The sequence below is a fragment of the Procambarus clarkii genome, chromosome 32 (genome assembly GCF_040958095.1).
Source record: "Procambarus clarkii isolate CNS0578487 chromosome 32, FALCON_Pclarkii_2.0, whole genome shotgun sequence".
Classification (NCBI taxonomy): domain Eukaryota; kingdom Metazoa; phylum Arthropoda; class Malacostraca; order Decapoda; family Cambaridae; genus Procambarus; species Procambarus clarkii.
The window spans coordinates 37,494,510-37,516,553 of NC_091181.1; the positions used below are offsets into that span (position 1 = coordinate 37,494,510).

Sequence of the window (22,044 nt, forward strand, 5' to 3'; positions counted from 1 at the left end):
GACCTGATGAGTGGTTTGGTCATCAATTGACGAGTAACGGTAGGGAACTCATAAGGCGAGGAACGCCAGGGTACGCAGATGGCGAGGAACGCCAGGGTACGCCGAGGGCGACGAACGCCAGGGTACGCCGAGGGCGACGAACGCCAGGGTACGCCGAGGGCGACGAACGCCAGGGTACGCCGAGGGCGACGAACGCTAGGGTACGCCGAGGGCGACGAACACCAGGGTACGCCGAGGGCGACGAACGCCAGGGTACGCCGAGGGCGACGAACGCCAGGGTACGCCGTGGGCGACGAACACCAGGGTACGCGGCGGGCGAGGAATGCCATGGCATGCAGGAGGATGAATATCCCTTGGTGTGCCCTGGGACGTCGGTGCGCGAGAAAGAGGGTGAGCAAGAGACGCTAGGTTAGCGACCGGCTTCTAAAGCATGTGAGGCAAAACACAAGAGGACTGCCTGTGTACATCTCCCCCTCCCTTTCACACGCCAATACAAACGTCACTCAATAATACAAAAATAACAATACCGAGCCGAGTACTACGAGTAGCTTTCTAAAGACTAATTCCCGCAAAGTAAGTCTACCAAAAACATTGCCCAAATATATTGTATTTACAAATAAACTAGAAAGAAAAAATAGACTTATTGGTGATAATCCTTGGTATTGTACATCTATTATCATGAATATTGTATCATTACTGCTCAGGAATCATAACTCAGGCACCAGGCAATATTTCCACATGGTGGAATGATTCCACGTACTGTCATAACTTATATTAATATACAATATGTCTATCTATATTTAAAAAAGATAATGTATGTTTGTCTGAACGTTTGTGTGTCTGTATGTCCAAGGTTGGAGGCCAGACGCTTGGGGCTAGCCTCATCCAGTTTTACAGAAGGAATGGTCTCGGGTATGGGACGGACACAGACTGGTCGGGGTCGGCATAAGTTAAATATGTAAACAAATATTTGCATTTATAGAGATTCCATGCGATTTTCAATTTGTGAAATATTTGGTGTAAATACCCTAGACTTTTTTAGAGCTAGTAATATATTTTCGGAGATACCCAAACAGTTGTTTCAGTATATTATAATAATAAATTTTCAGAGTGGAGGGGGAGAGGCGGTAAGACAGTTACCAGAGTGGCAAGACAGGCGCATAACCAAACGTACTAAGAATTTTCCCAGAAGATTAACTAGTGTTATCACTGGATATCACTGAATTTAGGCAACTGTTGAGAGAGTGGCGGGGAGGTGTCTTGTATCTCGGCGGTCTACGTCTTCGCCTCAAAGTCGAGGGACGAAGGTTTAACCCATGGACAGGAAAAAACGATTGTGCACGTTTTTTTCCACCTAATGCCTCTGTTCACCTAGCATTAAAAATAGGTACTAGGAAGTTAGGTAACTGTTGCGGATCGCATCCAGAGGAAGGTCAGTATTTGGCCAATGGGGCACCTCGATTAGCTTAAGTGAGAAGTGCCCGACAGACCGCTGGAACATTATCTAACACAGTGCACAGTTACAAACCCGTTAAGATTTCAACTTAGATTCAACAGAGCAGAGGAAGTTGTTAAACACATATGGCAAAATCTTACTGAAGCGACCATACGAGTCATAAATACTCATCCTCCGCCCAAGTAACACAGACACAAGCATCACTTAGTGGGCCAGCCAGAGGCTTAGGGCCCGCGCAGGATTATCCCTGCTAAAAAAAAAAAAAAAAAAAAAAAAAAAAAAAAAACACGAGTGTAGGCCTTGCTGATCACCGGATCCTTGATAATGTTGTGACGCCTCCACTCTGGGCTCGGGATCTGATACCACTCCTCACAGCCAGTAAGAAATTGACTACCATTACTCTTCCTCCATCAGAGTAATCATGGCTGTGATCAGCCGCAAGTGGCTGACGTAATCAGGCGAAAATGGCTGATTCCGGACAAGTAAATAGCTTATTGACAAACCAAGTAATACTTAAAGAAAATAAATAAATTAGTTAAAATTGTTTATTATTAGTTTTGTATATCTTCCACAGCCAATGCAAAGGTAGAATCGCCCATTTGTCTGCTTCGCTGAGGCAACATCTCTTATTTACAGCAGTTTAAATAAGATAAATAATAATTAGTGTCAGTTTAGGAATTGATGTTTGCTCAACAGTTCATTCTTTTTTTCCAGTACAAAGACCATGTATCGGGTGAGGGTACCTGCTGTAGCAGGTGAGGGTACCTGCTGTAGCAGGTGAGGGTACCTGCTGTAGCCTACATTAACACAACGAGAGCCCTTCAGGTGTGCAGTGACTGGTAATGCCCAGTATGGCCTCTACATTCTACTTCAATCCCAACAAACTACAATTGCCAATACTAACATGTCGACTGATTGCATGGCGTACAGTTGTAGAGTTGTTAAGCGCGTGTGAACAAGGCCTCCTTTACAAGCGTCTCCCAAGGCGCACAGCACAGTGGCTCAGCACACTGCACAATCTTCTTGGCATGATGCGCGTCGCCCAACAACACGTCCGGAGTTGTTGACATTCTACAGCCTAAGATTTACCATAAACAAAGTTGTTTATTTACCAGTTCTACCATGTTGGTAAACTGAAATATTACTTTGAAAATGCAACATGTCAGAATTATATAAACAACATAATCAAATGTTTATGTTGCTAGAATTATTTGATTCTAGCGTAGTTCGCAAAGTACTCCACCGCTGCGAATTATCGTACATCACCACTTGTCACGGTGTTGACTGAACATCACTATTGTGTGCGAACTGACCTTTAGGTTATATATTATTTTCTCAATAACATCGACATTTATCACACTTATGTTTGACACATTATAATTATTATATATATATATATATATATATATATATATATATATATATATATATATATATATATATATATATATATATATATATATATATGTCGTACCTAGTAGCCAGAAGGCACTTGTCAGCCTACTATGCAAGGCCCGATTTGCCTAATAAGCCAAGTTTTCCTGAATTAATATATTTTCTCTAATTTTTTTCTTATGAAATGATAAAGCTACCCATTTGATTATGTATGAGGTCAATTTTTTTTATTGGAGTTAAAATTAACGTAGATATATGACCGAACCTAACCAACCCTACCTAACCTATCTTTGTAGGTTAGGTTAGGTTAGGTAGCCGAAAAAGTTAGGTTAGGTTAGGTAAGGTAGGTTAGGTAGTCGAAAAACAATTAATTCATGAAAACTTGGCTTATTAGGCAAATCGGGCCTTGCATAGTAGGCTGAGAAGTGCGTTCTGGCTACTAGGTACGACATATATATATATATATATATATATATATATGTCGTACCTAGTAGCCAGAACGCACTTCTGAGCCTACTATGCAAGGCCCGATTTGCCTAATAAGCCAAGTTTTCCTGAATTAATATATTTTCTCTAATTTTTTTCTTATGAAATGATAAAGCTACCCATTTCATTATGTATGAGGTCAATTTTTTGTTATTTGAATTAAAATTAACGTAGATATATGACTGAACCTAACCAACCCTACCAAACCTAACCTATCCTATCTCTATAGGTTAGGTTCGGTTAGGTAGCCGAAAAAGTTAGGTTAGGTTAGGTTAGGTAGGTTAGGTAGTCGAAAAACAATTATTTCATGAAAACTTGGCTTATTAGGCAAATCGGGCCTTGCATAGTAGGCTGAGAAGTGCGTTCTGGCTACTAGGTACGACATATATATATATATATATATATGTCGTACCTAATAGCCAGAACACACTTCTCAGCCTACTATTCAAGGCCCGATTTGCCTAATAAGCCAAGTTTTCATGAATTAATGGTTTTTTGTCTACCTAACCTACCTAACCTAACCTAACCTAGCTTTTTTTGGCTACCTAACCTAACCTTACCTATAAATATAGGTTAGGTTAGGTTAGGTAGGGTTGGTTAGGTTCGGTCATATATCTACGTTAATTTTAACTCCAATAAAAAAAAATTGACCTCATACATAGAGAAAAGGGTTGCTTTATCATTTCATAAGAAAAAAATTATAGTAAATATAATAATTCAGGAAAACTTGGCTTATTAGGCAAATCGGGCCTTGAACAGTAGGCTGAGAAGTGAGTTCTGGCTACTAGGTACGACATATATATATATATATATATATATATGTATATATATATATATATATATATATATGTATATATATATATATGTATATATATATATATATATATATATATATATATATATATGTATATATATATATATATATATATATATATATATATATATATATATATATATATATATATATATATGTCGTACCTAGTAGCCAGAACGCACTTTTATGCCTACTATGCAAGGCCCGATTTGCCTAATAAGCCAAGTTTTCCTGAATTAATATATTTTCTCTATTTTTTTTCTTATGAAATGATAAAGCTACCCATTTCATTATGTATGAGGTCAATTTTTTTTATTGGAGTTAAAATTAACGTAGATATATGACCAAACCTAACCAACCCTACCTAACCTATCTTTAGAGGTTAGGTTAGGTGAGGTAGCCGAAAAAGTTAGGCTAGGTTAGGTTAGGTAGGTTAGGTTGTCGAAAAACAATTAATTCAGGAAAACTTGGCTTATTAGGCAAATCGGGCCTTGCATAGTAGGCATAAAAGTGCGTTCTGGCTACTAGGTACGACATATATATATATATATATATATATATATATATATATATATATATATATATATATATATATATATATAAAAAGAATAAGGGTGGTAGAAGAAAATATTCGTGTTCAGTGAGAATCCACAAGGTCTTCTCTGAATACTCTTTATTTTCTTCTCCGAGGCTATATATATATACATACATGTATATTTTGTCATTTTATTTTATTTAAAATTTCATTACACAAAAAGGGTTACAACATTGGTTACGTACAAGGTACAAGCCTACTGAATTGAAATTGAAATAAGTTTATTGAGGTAAAATACATGGGCTACTTGTCACAGGTTGTAATTATCAAAAGAAGGCACCAAACTTGTCACAGGTTGTAGAGTTCCTCCAGCACCTCAGACAGTGGGACAGGAACCGTAGATGCAGTGAGCATTTCCTCTCTGGATCGCCACACTAAGGCACTGAAAAAGGAAACTGGCGGCTCTAGGGTCTAGTTGTTTCAATTAGCTTAGAACCCAGCTCCTTAAAAAACTAGCAGCACTCTTACCCCAGGCAATACATTATTTATTTATATATTTTATATTATAACCACCTAAATAGATCAGAATATGTATTCAGGAATTCGTGCAATTACAAAAGGATTACATACAGTTAAGAACTGTTTCTACCTGTGTCATGTACAAAATAGCCTGCAAAGATATAAAACATTCTATATATTTCAAACATACAGATATTTGAAGTTTCGAATTTTGCAACATAAATATTCAGTAAGAAGTGGCTAAATATCTAACCCTATTTATTAATCAATTTGGTGAGAATTTCAGAAAATTCTCACCAAATTGAGTGTGGACTTCTTCAATAAAAATTTTTAAAAGTATTTATAACAGAAAAATTATTGAATCTGCTTTAACACACATTACAAAGCCACACAACATGAATATTAGTAATGGTATGTACACTTTGGATCATTTGTTAATGGATCAATTAACAATTATATTGGTAATATGATCAATAGAAAACTATCCCAGTAGAGATATGGCTACCGGGAACTCACATGTATTGGTCATTAGGCCTTCTGCCGTTCCCTATTGTTCTTATGTTAATCAGCTAATATTACAAAGATACTGTTTTTTCCACCTTGTGTCACCTTTTTCCTGCCTATATATTCTATGGTTGTATTTCAGTGATTATACTTTTAAAGATGTGTTGATTAACAAGAAAACATTCAAGTCATTTCTTGTTTAATTTCCCCTTTGTGGTTATGCAATTCACCATTATTCATCACGGGTTAATTTCTTCATGTTTTACACCCACAATATATATATATATATATATATATATATGTCGTACCTAGTAGCCAGAACGCACTTCTCAGCCTACTATTCAAGGCCCGATTTGCCTAATAAGCCAAGTTTTCATGATTTAATTGTTTTTCGACTACCTAACATACCTAACCTAACCTAACCTAACTTTTTCGGCTACCTAACCTAACCTAACATACAACGATAGGTTAGGTTAGGTTAGGTAGGGTTGGTTAAGTTCGGTCATATATCTACGTTAATTTTAACTGCAATACAAAAAAATTGACCTCATACATAATGAAATGAGTAGCTTCATCATTTCATAAGAAAAAAATTAGAGAAAATATATTAATTCAGGAAAACTTGGCTTATTAGGCAAATCGGGCCTTGCGTAGTAGGCTGAGAAGTGCGTTCTGGCTACTAGGTACGACATATATATATATATATATATATATATATATATATATATATATATATATATATATATATATATATATATAAACCACCATATCGTGGATAATAATATTTCATTCACTTGGGCCATCCGAGCTTCGAACCGCAGATCACATAAAACAGAATCCCACAGCTCTTCCTACTGAGTCACAAGATCAGGATACCAGATTAGTGTTCCATTTGTTAGAGAGCTCCAAGTATTTTGCTAAAGAACAATCCTCAACCCCTGTCACAGTGGACTATCAGCGTCAGGACCTCCAGGACGAAGCAGAGCCCAGCGAGGGCGAGCCCCAGCAGGAGCAGCATGAAGGCTCCCTGCAGGTGTGTGGTGGTGAGGGCCCTCAGGCTGCTGCCAGACCTTGGTTCCTGCCCTGCTGCTTTCTGCTTCTGCTGTTGGACCAAGTGCTCCCGCCGCCGGCTTTCCTGCCGCGCCTGGGCCAACATGTCGTCGCTCCACTTATCATACAGTCCAGCCTAGAAGAGGAAATAACTATAACACAGAGATATATTTCCCTGAAAGCAGTCACCTTTCCGGAGCGAAGGCCTGGGCTCAGTTCCATCACTCCGTCCTAATATTGGTGTCCCTTCCATGTTTTATATATTCATGCTAGCTTAACGCTTTCTCTTGATAAATTTCCATTCTTTAACTGAAAGTAAAATGCAATAAGTTGTATGACACCAGTTTGTCAGGGACGATCTAGATTATCTGCCAGATACAATTCCAGGAAAACCCTAGATATTACTAGATACATGTGGCCGGTTACCATTTATCTACGAACCAGAAGGAAGATCATTCTTACTATAAAAAAATCAGTGGAAAGCGCCAAGCCATTAAGCGCATTCTAGATTGCGGAAGAAGCTAGTACTACTATTTCTGCCCTTGGTCATAGTTGTTGCGTTTATTTTGTTATGGAAACAGTGAAACTAATTATTGAGCAAAAACTCGACTCGAAGACGTTCTTGAAAACACTTTGATTTACATAAGAGCAATTCTTAATTCAGAGAGAGAGACAGCAAGCGCCAGACAGAGAACTCTACAAAGAGACAGAAGCCTAGGCTAGTCCCAGAACTAAGAGGCGTGAATTACGAGGAAAGGCTGCGTGAAGTGCACCTCACGACGCTGGAAGACAGAAGAGTAAAGGTAGACATGATCACTACCTACAAAATTCTCACAAGGAATTGACAGGGTAGACAAAAATAAACTGTTTAACACGGGTGGTACGCGAACAAGGGGACACAGGTGGAAACTGAGTACCCTTTATGAACCAAAAGGACATTAGAAAGAACTTTTTCAGTGTCAGAGTTGTTAACAGTGGGAATGCATTAGGCAGTGATGTGGTGGAGGCTGACTCCATACACAGTTTCAAGTGTAGATATGATAGAGCCCAGTAGGCTCAGGAATCTGTACACCTGTAGACTGACAGTTGAGAGGCGGGACAAAAGAGCCAGAGCTCAATCCCCGGAAGCACAACTAGGTGAGTACTGGGACTCGGAGGTTCACCTCAAGAGCAGCCATGATGCAGCGGTCGAGGTGTTGCTTGTAGGGGGCGTTGTGGGGTATGGGCCAGCCGGAGGGCCCCGGGAAGATGGACTCTCGGCCCAGGTAGAGCGTGGTGCTGCCGTCAGCCTCAGTGAACAGCTCTGCCACCTTCTGCTGCAGGTATCGTCTACCTCCCATGTAAGCCTGTCTACATTATAAAAAAAAATATATTCGATACATATAATATTAGAAAATGTTAAGTTTCATATAAACTTCATGCTAATAACGTATATATGGAATGTCATTAATGCACTGAAGGTAATATCGTTTCTAGTGAGGTTACTGTAGCCAGTATTTAAAGCACACTACCTCTTCCTTGTGGCAGCCTGCAGCCCCTGTGTGACGCTGGGGTTGAAGTGCATGACCTCAGCCAGCGCCTTGAACACCACAGAGTCCGACTGCTTGAAGAACCTCTGGAATTCCTCTCCATATGGCGGCATGGTTACCCTTAGGAAAACCAAAATCATGTTTGCTGTAACACATGCTATATTGGGGGGGGGCCTCCGTCAGGATGTTCTGTAATGTCAGAATACAGAAGTATCTGTGCCTGTATAGTTAGCTGATATACTATAACAGCTACATATACATTTACAGGCATAAATAACGATTTGTTTTTAAATAAATATGACATGTACTTCAGAGCAGTGATCATGTGTGTACACTACCTGTCTGCAGCAGCAACAAGCTGCTGGAGCGTCTCAGCTCGAGGCGGGTACTTGGGCAGAGTGAGAAAGGCGGTGAGGTTGCCACGATAAGCCGTTCCGAAAATGATAGAGAACGCGAGCCACACGGCCAGCAGGATGCGGCTTGAGGTAGCCTTGGGCAGTCGTGGTGGCAGGCTCTGACCAACCAGCAGGCCCACCACGTCGTGCGCAACACCGCTTGCATCCCGACCTGCCCCGTGCTCAACACCACTTGCGTCCCGAGCCGCCTCGTGCGCAAAACCGCTTGCTTCCCGACCCACGTCATGCGCAACACCACTTGCGTCCCGACCGTCCGCGTGATCTCCGACCCGCCTCAGCTGAAACAGGCGACATTCGCTGTTGATTATTGGATCCTTTGCTCGATTTAATCCTGCTCTCCAGTATGTTACTTCGTAATTTTTATGGTACATTTTATGTTAATATTGGATACGAAGCATGACTAAGGAAATATACAGCCATTTAAATTTACGAAGCAACTTAAAAGTTGTTTAACAAACGTTAGACGACCTAAAACTTCATCAACTGAGAGCAATAACTGTGGTGGCAAAGTCTGAAGCAGATATTTACAGGCAATTTAAGAAATGTCAATAAGTTTGAATATAACAATGTCGATCGATGACATGAAGATGTCGACGGAATAAAGATAGCCGGGGAAAAGATAGATACAGAAAGATCTTCTCGACACGTTAAGAGGGGACTTTTCACATAAGAGATCATACCCAGAAGAGGATGGGTGGGACAAGGATCACTACGCCTAATACAGCCGCCCACACCTCCGTCGCCAGAGGGAGGTAGACGCTCTGCCACTGGGGCTGCAGCGAGGGCTTGGCCATGGCGAAGGAGAAGTATGCGTACTCGTAGGTGAAGGTGAAGTCGTATTGTTCCTGGCGCTGGGGAAGGAGGATGTGGTAGACGGAGGCCATGAACGACACCCTATCTACCACTTGACTCACCACCTGTACAGGGGAGCAAGTCCTACCGTTAGTCTATCTCCTCCTGGTTTTCCCAGAGTCAAGCTTGGACCCGGGCAACACACACAAACACATAACTATTGCACATGTACACGGTTGTGACTATGTTAACAATTTCTTGTACCTGGCCCTAAGCCTAAATAACTGCTATGCCCGTGTAAGCAGTGGATCTGTACAAGAGTTCAACACTGCATGCTGAGCATCTCTTCAACACATTGTTAGTTCCTAGATTTAAGAACGATCGTTTTATGATGCAAAATAAATTTTACACCAAATCTGAGAGACTAATATCAAGTTTTATTTTTCCTATACAGTATTTCATTTATTTCCTATATTTCGTTTATTGTTTGTGAGAGAAGGAATAGTAACTTTTACAGCCAATTTTACTAGCACAAATTTCATAGTTTAACTATTTAATTCAACGAGAGGTACCCTAAAATCTGACAAAAAAATCAATGTCTATTGTCATATAAGTAGCCATATCGTGTATGGCTATTGGCGCAGAGGGACACAGGAAGCCTAAACCACAGTGATAAGAGAGGAAGGGCTGACCTGAACCCACGAGTCACTGGGCAAGACCATCATGGTGAAGTTGAGAGTGGCAGCCACCGCCGCCAGCAGCTGGTAGTCGGAGCCAGTGTACTCCTTCACGCCACCCACCTCTCCCTCACCCCAGAACGGCAAGAACGGCAGGGCTGTCACGTTCACCCTGGCCCCGTTGAAGCTGGAGACATCAATTATTCTTTAATAGGCATGTTCTCTTTTCCAGTGAATACGGCGATGATTGGAAATAAAAGATAATTGATAAAATTAGTAAGCTGGGAGATAATTATTTAATTACCTTTTCAACCATGTTTTGAGATATCCTGAGATCTAGTAAAGCAGACTTCTTTATTGCTATTACTTTATTTAGACGTATTTATTGCTATTGCTGAAGATATATTGCTACCAGTAGCAACATCGTCTTCTTCGAGGTTTATGGGTCCCTACAAACAAGCAGAGGTGGTACCCCCTATATATAATCTCCCCTAATGTACACACAAGGGGATATATTTTCAGTGATGTGTATCCCACTTCTCGGTATGTATTACTTACTTCAGAAATAAAGTATATTTTAGTTCAGAGCATTAGAATACCTGTTGGTTGGCGTGCAAGTTCTCGTTGTGATCTTGGAAGCCGTTCAGCACAGCACCAAACCCAGGCATGTTGAATCTCTCAGTCACCAACGACGGACCTCTGTCCAGACCTGTAGCCTGGTGGTGGTGGTGGTGTTGCCGCTACTCACTCATTTTCAGAGCAGGCACCTGTAATTTGCTACACACCTGGTCGTACTCAGAGCTAATATACTCACTTGGAAAACTTATCAGGGAAAAGTGGGTAGTGAGAGTGGCGGACGAGACCGTTCTTGGCCTCCCAGGTGGCCACCCGCACCACCTGTGCCCCCTCACGGCCGTACGGCAGGTGGCTGTACAAGCCTAACCTGAGGAGTGAACACAAAATTCTAAATAAATCGAGATTTAATTATATTAAATTATTACAATGCTAATTTAAAATGAAAGAGTGTGGCATTAAGAGAAATTATGTTGTGGAATGTAGATAATAAGAGATATTCCCAAAAAGTTTTGAAAACTTAATAAACAATAAAGCCTCTGAATTTCGAGATAAATAGTATATAGAAAACGAGAACAGAGTTAGAAATAAAGCATAAGAATTAGATTTAGATTATTGTCTTCTGAGTATAGACGAAACACAGAGGCTGGGTGGTAGGTTACTGTGACGGTTTTGTGAGTTGGTTCTGTATTGTAGTGTTCGTAGTGGTGCTGTGGTTCGATGATCCACACTGCAAGCACATTACCCGAGGTTGGTGAACATGGCCTCCAGAGTGAACAAGATGGTGCACATTACCCGAGGTTGGTGAACATGGCCTCCAGAGTGAACAAGATGGTGCACATTACCTGAGGTGGTTGAAGGTGGGCTCCAGGTTGAGGAAGATGGCGGCCATCATGGAGAAGGTCCAGTGGGAGGAGAGGAGGGCGTGGAGCTGTGTCAGGGGAAGACGAGTCACCACCAGCAGCTTGGTGCCCCACGCCAGGAGGCGCCCCTTGAGGGACCTCTCAGCGAAGGCGGCGAGGAAGGTGGTGTCAAGACTGACTACCACCACCCACACACACCATGACCCCAGTCGCACCTGGTGGTCAGCCAGGGAAGCTCACTGTAAACACTATACTAGCCATATTGTACACACAACCCCACCTGGTGGTCATCCAGGGAAGCTCACTGTAAACACTATACTAGCCATATTGTACACACAACCCCACCTGGTGGTCATCCAGGGAAGCTCACTGTAAACACTATACTAGCCATATTGTACACAACCCCACCTGGTGGTCAGCCAGGGAAGCTCACTGTAAACACTATACTAGCCATATTGTACACAACCCCACCTGGTGGTCAGCCAGGGAAGCTCACTGTAAACACTATACTAGCCATATTGTACACAACCCCACCTGGTGGTCATCCAGGGAAGCTCACTGTAAACACTATACTAGCCATATTGTACACAACCCCACCTGGTGGTCATCCAGGGAAGCTCACTGTAAACACTATACTAGCCATATTGTACACAGCCCCACCTGGTGGTCATTCAGGGAAGCTCACTGTAAACACTATATTAGCCATATTGTACACACAACCCCACCTGGTGGTCAGCCAGGGAAGCTCACTGTAAACACTATATTAGCCATATTGTACACACAACCCCACCTGGTGGTCAGCCAGGGAAGCTCACTGTAAACACTATACTAGCCATATTGTACACAACCCCACCTGGTGGTCAGCCAGGGAAGCTCACTGTAAACACTATACTAGCCATATTGTACACAACCCCACCTGGTGGTCATCCAGGGAAGCTCACTGTAAACACTATACTAGCCATATTGTACACAACCCCACCTGGTGGTCATCCAGGGAAGCTCACTGTAAACACTATACTAGCCATATTGTACACAACCCCACCTGGTGGTCAGCCAGGGAAGCTCACTGTAAACACTATACTAGCCATATTATACACACAACCCCACCTGGTGGTCAGCCAGGGAAGCTCACTGTAAACACTATACTAGCCATATTGTACACACAACCCCACCTGATGGTCATCAAGGGAAGCTCAGTGTAAATACTATATTAGCCATATTGTGCACACAGCCCCACCTGGTGGTCATCCAGGGAAGCTCACTGTAAACACTATATTAGCCATATTGTACACACAACCCCACCTGGTGGTCATCCAGGGAAGCTCACTGTAAACACTAGACCCGACATATTGTACACACAACTCACGAATGTTAACACAATTGAGGGGACACTTTTGCCGTCAAGAATCAGATAAATAAATCTGGCCAATCTTACAGACTGATCAAACCGATTCCTGAGAGCATTAATGTCACTTGGCTCAGTTTGTTAGTGTGACACGACCACTGTCAGTGTCATACATAGATCAGTATACTCTTGTGTTCTACCTCTACCAGCCACAGGAGTAGTGACCTATCTGCCTGAGCAGAAGTGGCCTACATGGTAGTTACCTACCAGCCTCACTAGTAGTGACCTGCCAGCCTCACTAGTAATGACCTGCCAGTCTCACTAGTAGTGACCTGCCAGCCTCGACCAGTAGTGACCTGCCAGCCTCACTAGTAATGACCTGCCAGCCTCACTAGTAGTGACCTGCCAGCCTCGGCCAGTAGTGACCTGCCAGCCTCAGCAATAGTGACCTGCCAGCCTCAGCAATAGTGACCTGCCAGCCTCAGCAATAGTGACCTGCCAACCTCGGCAGTAGTGACCTACCCGTCGGGCCTGGAGGACCAGCTGGGAGAGGAAGGTGCTCGTCCTGTTGGGGTCCAGACCGTCCGCCCGCGCCTCCAGCACCCCCGCGCCCCAGGGACACCCCCGCCACGTACTCAGCACCTGCAGAAGAAAATAGAATATCTGTCAATATCTACAAAATAGAATGCCTATTTGCCCAATATTGGAGGCCAGACTTGGGGCTTGCCTCATTAAACTTGACAAAGTTGTAACGTTGTTACAACTTTGTATTAAATGCAGACGAGGAGTCACAATAACATGGCTTAAGATATGAAGACTAAACCATACACCAGAAATTGAGGAGACGACGACGTTTGGGTCCGTCCTGGACCATTATCAGTCTTCTTTGTATCAAACAAGCAATTGTAAAATATAAGTTGTGGTTTGATAGGGGGTTTCATGCCGGGACAGCATACTCCATATTGAATTTCACAAAGGATGTATACAGCGCTCGGAAAGGACCTTTGTCCAATGAACAAATCCACAAGGGCCGTAACGAGGATTCGAACCTGCGTCCGGGAGCATCCCAGACACTGCCTTAATCGACTGAGCTACGACAGGGAACTTGGACCTTTGTTAAAGTTCGTGAAGGATAACAAGAGGTTTGCCAGCATGGCATATGCTGTCCTCATGTCATGCCATGGCATGCCAGCATGGCATATGCATAGCGCATGCAATCCTGGACTGATGTGTGCCTCTAGTTATGGGTCTGCAGTTATGTCCACTCCTAAGGCTCTTTTATTTTCAGACGTTGGAAGTTGTCTTCTCTTCATCCTGTACTGTATTTGAGGTTTTCTTGCATCAACTCCTAACCTTGCATTTCCCAAGGCTAAAATCTAGTAGCCATTTCTCAAACAATCTTTGGAGATTGTCAAGTTGGTCTGGTGATATTTGCAGTCCTCGTCATTTGATAGGCCTCATTAGTTTAGCATCGTCAGCAAACATTGTCGAGAATGAGCTTACTTCCTCTGTTAGATCGTTTACATAAATATTAGGAAAAGGATGGGCGCTAGTACCGACCCTTGAGGTACTCCACTCGTTACCTCTCCCCCAGTCTATTCTGATTTTGACTGTTTTCTTGCTGAACGGTATTCCTTCACCCATTTTAGTACTTTTCCCAATTCACAAGTTAGTTTGTATATGTTCTATATGATCAACGACGATCGCCGTGACCCACATTTGCCGCTTAATGTCAGGAAGTTGGGTGAGAGTGAGTGAGTGAGTGAGTGAGTGAGTGAGTGAGTGAGTGAGTGAGTGAGTGAGTGAGTGAGTGAGTGAGTGAGTGTACAAAAACACAAAATGTAATATAAACAATATTATTTATACTGATACCACTATATTGTGAATAGAATTTCATTCACTAGAATCATATGTGAACAATCCCGACTCTGAAAATATAAAGAATTCTTGGAGTGCGAAATGGCACAAGAGTTTGTATTGTAGTTGGTACCGCCTCGTGTGGAAGTGACCGAAGAGGAGGGAGCCAAGGAGCCGGAGGTATGAGTTATAGTATCCTGACCCTGCAGCTGCTATTCTATTGGAATGTCACTATACATCCCAAGTAGCTTAAGTTAATAATAACCTCCTTGCGGGACTCCATAATTCAAGAAACAGGGTCCCCTTGTCCCTAGGGAGCCCTTCAGTCATCCTGACTGAAGAAACCCGTTGGTATCGCCTTGTGTGAGGTTATTATTAACCTAACCCAATCTGCCTATATAGGGACAGAAACCCCTTCGTCCCCCGACCAAAACAAAACTGTCAACAACTTGAAGGCCCTAAAAGTGCTGGTAAAAACATTCTTCTTACTCTCTATTTAAGGACTTGCCCGAAACGCTCCGCGTGCTAGTGGCTGTACACCAATGTAAGAACTCTTGTATATATAAATAAAGGCCACATTCTGCGGTTCATTGCCTGGGAAGGGCAGCGGTTCCCCGCACCACGAGACAGTGGCCGGCCTGGGGGGTAGGGGGGAGGCTGCCACACCCCAGCCTCCTGAAGTGATAGTACTTATAACAACTATTTGGCCAAGCGCACCAATGTACAATGATGAACTCTCCGAAAGTTCATGTTTTGTGTTAGACCCAAATGGAATTCTATAAAATAACTATATCCCTATGCCCAATACTATCCCTATGACGGTATGCTCACTCACGGGATGAGAGACGCTGCCCGATAAACTCGCCCTTTGGGCAAAATTCGATTCACCTTGAAGATGGTGGATGGTGAGGCGGTGCCATCTGAGAGGAGGATGAGAGAGCAGGTGGGTTGAGAGGCAGCCTCCAGCACCGCGCCCACTGCACCACCTGCCACCGACAGCAAGTCCACCGCATCTGAAGACAAAATTGTTAAGGTCTTATGAAACTTTTGTATCAATCACATGTTAACAGGCCTTGGGCTGTGCCAGTTATGATAAGTTTCACTCCTGTTTAATTATTTACAAGAGTTTCAAACATCATAAGTCGAGACGACTGTCTTTTGGTGAAACCTGATTTCGTGCTCTGAGATCATGAAGCATATGTAACACCAACAAAATCAATAGACAGAGAAATAATAGAAGATTAAACATAGCCGAGCCACTACATCTCAAGCACACTCATCTAACTATCAACAGCCAATTTACACTTGTCGTTACACTTACCGTCATCAACACCATGACAGAACTTCCACCTCAAGAATAATCACAAAAACACGTGATTCAGTTATGTGTAAGCATCCACAGAGGGAAAAATTAAACGAAAATTTCGAGCACTTTCCGCGTTTCAACACATTTTTAAGGAACATAGATGAAAGAAAATAAGTTGGTTAAGAATTATATAAACCCCACACACACAAGGGTAGTTTAAGAAACATAAAATTAATATCGAATAATGGAAGTGACATGATTGGTCATTGATAGGCCATCCCTTAATTCTTGGAATAAGTCAACTGCACATATATCCATTCTTTATATAATTTTATTCCGATCACAAATCTTACCAATTATAAAGCTGTCTGGTGACCAAACCACACACACCAGAAGATGAGGAGACGACGTTTCGGTCCGTCCTGGACCACTGTCAAGTCGACTGTGAGAATGGTCCAGGACGGACCGAAACGTCGTCGCCTCTTCATCTTCTGGTGTGTGGTCTGGTCATCATATCTTCAGCAGAGTTATTGTGACTCATCGTCTGCATAAAGCTGTCTGATTTATACAATCCTGAACTTACATTAATATTATCTAATTCACTACCTTTTATATTGTAAATGAAGATTTAATAATATTTCTTTCGCTCACGGAATTTCACACCAATATTGCATGAATTAGTCTGGTCAATTGAATGATTTAAATCTCTTAGGTCAACAGGCCTTTCCTCTCTGGATCGAGAAACTGAGGCGTTGGAACAGGAAACTGACCGTTCTTGGCTCTGGTTTTCCTAACAAGTTCCTCACCCACCTCATCAAGGAACTTAATTGCACATTTACCCCAGGCGCCCAGGGTCAGAGCCTATCGGCACGAACCTGTAACAACGTTCTAGGTCCCTGTACTTGTTAGTTTTCTGGGTCTCCCTGAAGGTGGCCGCCCCGCCTCCCTCAGCTGTACTGTAAGGTAGATTGGTGTCAGCCAGTGTAGACGCACACGTGTAGTCCCACACGATCGACTTTCCTCCTTTCGCAGAGTAGTAGACGGTTAAAAGAAGTTAGGTGAGAAGGTGGTGGAGGCCGAAACCGTCAGTAATTCCAAAGCATTATGCGACAAATAATTTCAAAGCGTTATGCGATAGAGTGCTGGGAAGACGGGACACCCCGAACATAGCTCTTATCCTGTAGCTACACTCAATAATTACACTTAGGTAATTAAGACCTGTTTACCATCCCTCCAAGGCGTCAGGGTGACTCCGTCTGGGAGTTTGTAACTGTTGTCAGGTCTGCACAACTGAGGTTCCCTTTGTGCTGGACACCCAGCTGTAGCTCAACTTCTTTTGATGATGCCACTGACTGTTTCATGTCTGGCAGTCGTTCTCTGTGACTTACGACAGCTGAGACAATGGCTGCCGTATTGGTCTGCCGACGTATAGCCGCAGATACACCGGTGTTCGGGGCGGCAAGGCGCAGAGCAACACCAATACTAGGAGCCTGATGGTCCAGGTGGGTGCCCAAGGCGGAATTAGAGATAGCCAACGGGAAGTTCCCAGCACGGGGAGTATGCACAGCTAGGAGGCGTGTTTTGTCCTTCCCAGAGCTGCCTCCAGCATTACTGAGTCAATGATCTGACTATGGGATTATCACATTTGGCCTGTTTGTAGTCGTCTGGAAGTTGGTCGTGGTAAAGAGCCAGCAAGTGTCCCACTGGCTGGCTCCTTCAGTGAATTTGGAATCATGAATCCCAGTGGAGTTTCTTAAGTATTCTGATAGGATCTATTTCATTAATTCAGTTGCATCACTGGTCGCAGAAAAGAATGTAGGAAATGTTACATGTGTTGCCTTGAGTATATCTCTACCTCTGAATCTAATTTGGTCCTATTGGCTATCTTTCAGGGAGAAGTTCAACACTTTCATGGCTATTGTTTTTAAGAGTTTGTCGTTTGTCACTGATAATGTTGGGCTATCGAAAGAGGGAGCAAACCTTGGGAAATAGGTAAGCCTGGACAATGCCAGGCACTATGTGAGGAGGTACAAAGCATTGTGTGCATCCACCATATATATTTTTTTCCTTCCTCCTCCTGTCCTTCAGATTTTCTTCGAGGACTACATCAATTACATTTGAGCCCAAAGGTGCCCCCGGGCATCACACTATCAGTCGGGGCGCTCACTGGGGCTCCTGTAAGACAGTTCTTATTGCATCTATGATTGGTTGGCTAGACAGGATGATTTCGCACTTTGATGGATTTAGAGTCCTAATTCCTTTCTCTTAAATTTCACCAGCTGTAGGTCAGCTAACAGGGACTAATGCATCCGTGTCAGGGACACAATGTGGGGATGTTCTACTAAAGTTCAACTCAAATAAATGTAAGGTAATGAAACTAGGCGGCGGAAACAGGTGGCCAGACACAGGATACCGAATGGGAGATGAAGTCCTTCACGAAACGGACAGAGAGAAAGATCTAAGAGTTGATATCACCACACAAAACCTGTCTTCTGAAGCCTACTTCAAAACAATAACATCAGCGACGTATGAAAGACTGGCTATCAGAACTGCCTTCAGGAACCTGTGTAAGGAATCATTCAGAACCTTGTATATTACATGTGTAAGGCCAATCCTGGAGTATGCGGCCCCAGCATGGAGCCCGTACCTTGTCAAGCACAAGACGAGGCTGGAAAAAGTTCAGAGGAATGCCACTAGGCTAGTCCCAGAACCAAGAGGCATGAGTTACAAGGAAAAAGTGAACTGCACCTCACGTCGCTAGAAGACAGAAGAGCTCAGGGAGACATTATCACCATATACAAAATTCTCAGGGGAATTGATATTGTAGACAAGGATGGATTATCAAACACAGGTGGTACACGCACAAGGGAACACAGGTGGAAGCTGAGTACCCAAATGAGCCACAGAGATATTAGAAAGAACATTTTCAGTGTTAGAGTAGTTAGCACTAGGAAGTGATGTGGTGGAGGCAGACTCCATAAACAGTTTCACATGTAGATATGATAGAGCTCGAGAAGCTCAGGAATCTGTACAACAGTAGATTAACGGTTGAGAGACGGGACCAAAACGTTAAAGCTCAACCCCCGCAAGCTCAACTAGGTGAGTACACACACACACACCGCTCACATATCCACCCAAGGACATGCACACTATTTTAAATGAAGGTATTCCTGAAATGTTCAACTTTGTCATGTCCCGGACAGTAGCATTATTTGTAATAATTTATTCAGTTTATATCACATGTTTTTAACATAACGCCGTTCACGGGGAACGTCGCTAGTATAATATAAGGCGCGATAGTGCTTTATGACGGTTGAAATATTTAGAGAGCGGGATGGTTTATAAATACATATTGTTTAATGATTTAGACATATATAGTGTTTGATATAATATATATCAAACACTATATATATATATATATATATATATATATATATATATATATATATATATATATATATACATACATACATACATATATATATTGATGTAATGTAAGAAAATGTGTGTATGTGTATGAGAAAAGACCCATGATGAGATAAAATCCATGATGGGACAAATCCCATGACCGGACAAATCCCATGATGGGACAAAACCCATGATGGGACAAAACCCATGATGGGACAAATCCCATGATGGGACAAATCCCATGATGGGACAAAACCCATGATGGGACAAAACCCATGACGGGACAAAACCCATGATGGAACAAAATCCATGATGGGACAAAACCCATGACGGGACAAAACCCATGACGGGACAAAACCCATGACGGGACAAAACCCATGATGGGACAAATCCCATGACGGGACAAAACCCATGACGGGACAAATCGCATGATCGGACAAATCCCATGACGGGACAAAACCCATGATGGGACAAAACCCATGATGGGACAAAACCCATGACGGGACAAAACCCATGACGGGACAAAACCCATGATGGGACAAAACCCATGATGGGACAAAACCCATGATGGGACAAAACCCATGACGGGACAAAACCCATGACGGGACAAAACCCATGACGGGATGAGAAAATCGCTGGATCCGAGCAATGATTGAACCAGCATCATGGTGAATGCCACAGGCGCGCCAAACCCCCTGAGCCACAACATGCTGAAAACCTATTGAACCCGGGTCCCTACTGTACCCTCTATGGATGCGTTAGGCCTCACCTGTTTGTGGCAACAGGTGGGGGCGTAGAGAACCCTTAGAGGAGACACAAGTGCCCCGGGGTTCAATAGGTTTTGAACAGGTTTCTCGCTCAGGGGGGATGGCGCCTGAGTGGCATTCACCATGTTGCTGATTCAGTTCCAGCGACTCTCTCGTCATTATTGTGCTCATGGTGGGATAGGCTACACGTGTCTGTAAATAATGCTGCCTGTAAGTGAGGTACCGAGAGGAAACTAGATAGGGTGATTAGACGCGAGTCGTTGTAGTTCAAAAGCTGTTAGTGTACTGAAGCTCCCAGGTGATTTTACATGGTACAGTAAGGTACAGTAGGGTACAGTATTAGTCATTGTTTACTCACCCGAGGAGGTATTGGCGGCGGCGTCGACCATGAGGCAGGTCAGAAGCACAACACTCGCCCTCATCCTCTTGGACACCTGACCGGACAACAACAGAAACCTTGACCTGCTTGGAGACACACGTTAACAGGGGAACACCCCTCGCCCCCCCCCCCCCCCTCCATACCTCTGACAAAACCTACCAGCCTTTACAAGCACAATAGGACAGTATGCCTCCTCTTTGAATGGCCACATTATTATGCAGATATCTGTGCAAAATATGAGTCTGTGATATGCATAATAGGAGTAATTTATTCACTTACACACAAATACATCACACAGATGTATGATATATCATTAAGTGATACCTTGTGTAGGGAAATATATTTGTATATTGACGTCAGTGGTTCCAGTGAAATGCATTTGTGTATTTATCAAACTCTGTATAACTGAATCATGATGGGTGGTGTTTAAGGCACCTCGACATTCCATATTGTGATACCTTACATAATTTTATTGAACTGGCAATGATGTTCAATAATGATGTGAGATCCTTGACACTACTAAATAGCCCCAAATACTGATGTGTGATCCTTGATACTGCTGTATGAGTCTTAATTTGTTACTGCTGTGTGATACCTGATACTGTCGAGTGATCCCTGATACTACTGTGAGATCCCTTATGTCTGCAAATCACTCTGCTATCATCTTGGTGTATATCCACATGAAGATACTCGGATGCGAGGATTAGCGAACAAGGATCACGTTGTGCAGTTAACAGCAGCACCAAGTTAGTCGCATTAGTTTCGAGGACGTTAAACGCATTCTGAAAAAAAAAAAGAATTAGCAGGAAGGGCATTGCGTATGCTGTCATTACCCTACAACAAGTGGAATTAATAAAATGTATGTATTGTATTTTCACTTGTCTCATTCTCAATTAAGTGTGTTATGTTATGTGTTTACATAATCTATTCCTCTTGCTTATATTAAAGATGGCTTCTGTCCAGGATTTGCAGCTGTTGATGGATATAGGATACTAATATGACAAGCAGGCTTTCACTTACTTACCCGAGCAAAGACCACGAGAGAACTGAAGGTTTGCACGTCGATTGAGCTCACTTTATGTAACCTGAGAGAATGATGATTGGTCGAGGTTGGCTCGATGGGCGCTCATTGGCTGCGGGGGTAGCTGCGCGCGCCGCTACTGCTCTGATGGCGGGCAGGTAAGGAGGACTTTTCTCGTCAAATTACTTCTGTGTTGGAACAAAACGTATTTAATCGTTATTGCAATGAGTTGATAATCATTGTATATATTAAAATGAGTAAGAGCAGGACACCAATAACCATCAATGTAATTCAATGCAGTCAACGAAGAATTTTAATGTGATTATGATTGGTATTGTGAATTTGTCAGTTT

At 42.7% G+C, this 22,044-nt stretch overlaps 1 protein-coding gene across 4 annotated transcripts in view; it reads right to left on the reverse strand.

Annotated features, from left to right (window-relative positions):
- Positions 1–6,403: 6,403 nt before the first annotated feature.
- Positions 6,404–22,044, reverse strand: part of LOC123759541 (ionotropic receptor 21a) — a 29,781-nt gene continuing 14,140 nt past the window's right edge. For 2 of the 4 annotated variants that reach the window (XM_069335243.1, XM_069335245.1), the window contains exons 3-15: positions 21,696–21,880; positions 21,267–21,453; positions 20,651–20,726; positions 15,700–15,824; positions 13,477–13,596; positions 11,592–11,824; positions 10,988–11,116; positions 10,189–10,360; positions 9,385–9,621; positions 8,627–8,982; positions 8,271–8,408; positions 7,923–8,109; positions 6,404–6,895 (exon numbers count right to left, since the gene is read on the reverse strand). In XM_069335243.1, coding sequence (XP_069191344.1) covers positions 6,641–6,895; positions 7,923–8,109; positions 8,271–8,408; positions 8,627–8,982; positions 9,385–9,621; positions 10,189–10,360; positions 10,988–11,116; positions 11,592–11,824; positions 13,477–13,596; positions 15,700–15,824; positions 20,651–20,714 — 2,016 coding nt within the window. In that variant the 5' untranslated portion in view covers positions 20,715–20,726; positions 21,267–21,453; positions 21,696–21,880 and the 3' untranslated portion in view covers positions 6,404–6,640. The remainder of the gene's footprint in view (positions 6,896–7,922; positions 8,110–8,270; positions 8,409–8,626; positions 8,983–9,384; positions 9,622–10,188; positions 10,361–10,987; positions 11,117–11,591; positions 11,825–13,476; positions 13,597–15,699; positions 15,825–20,650; positions 20,727–21,266; positions 21,454–21,695; positions 21,881–22,044) is intronic. The other 2 variants (XM_069335242.1, XM_069335246.1) reach the window with 2 other exon arrangements.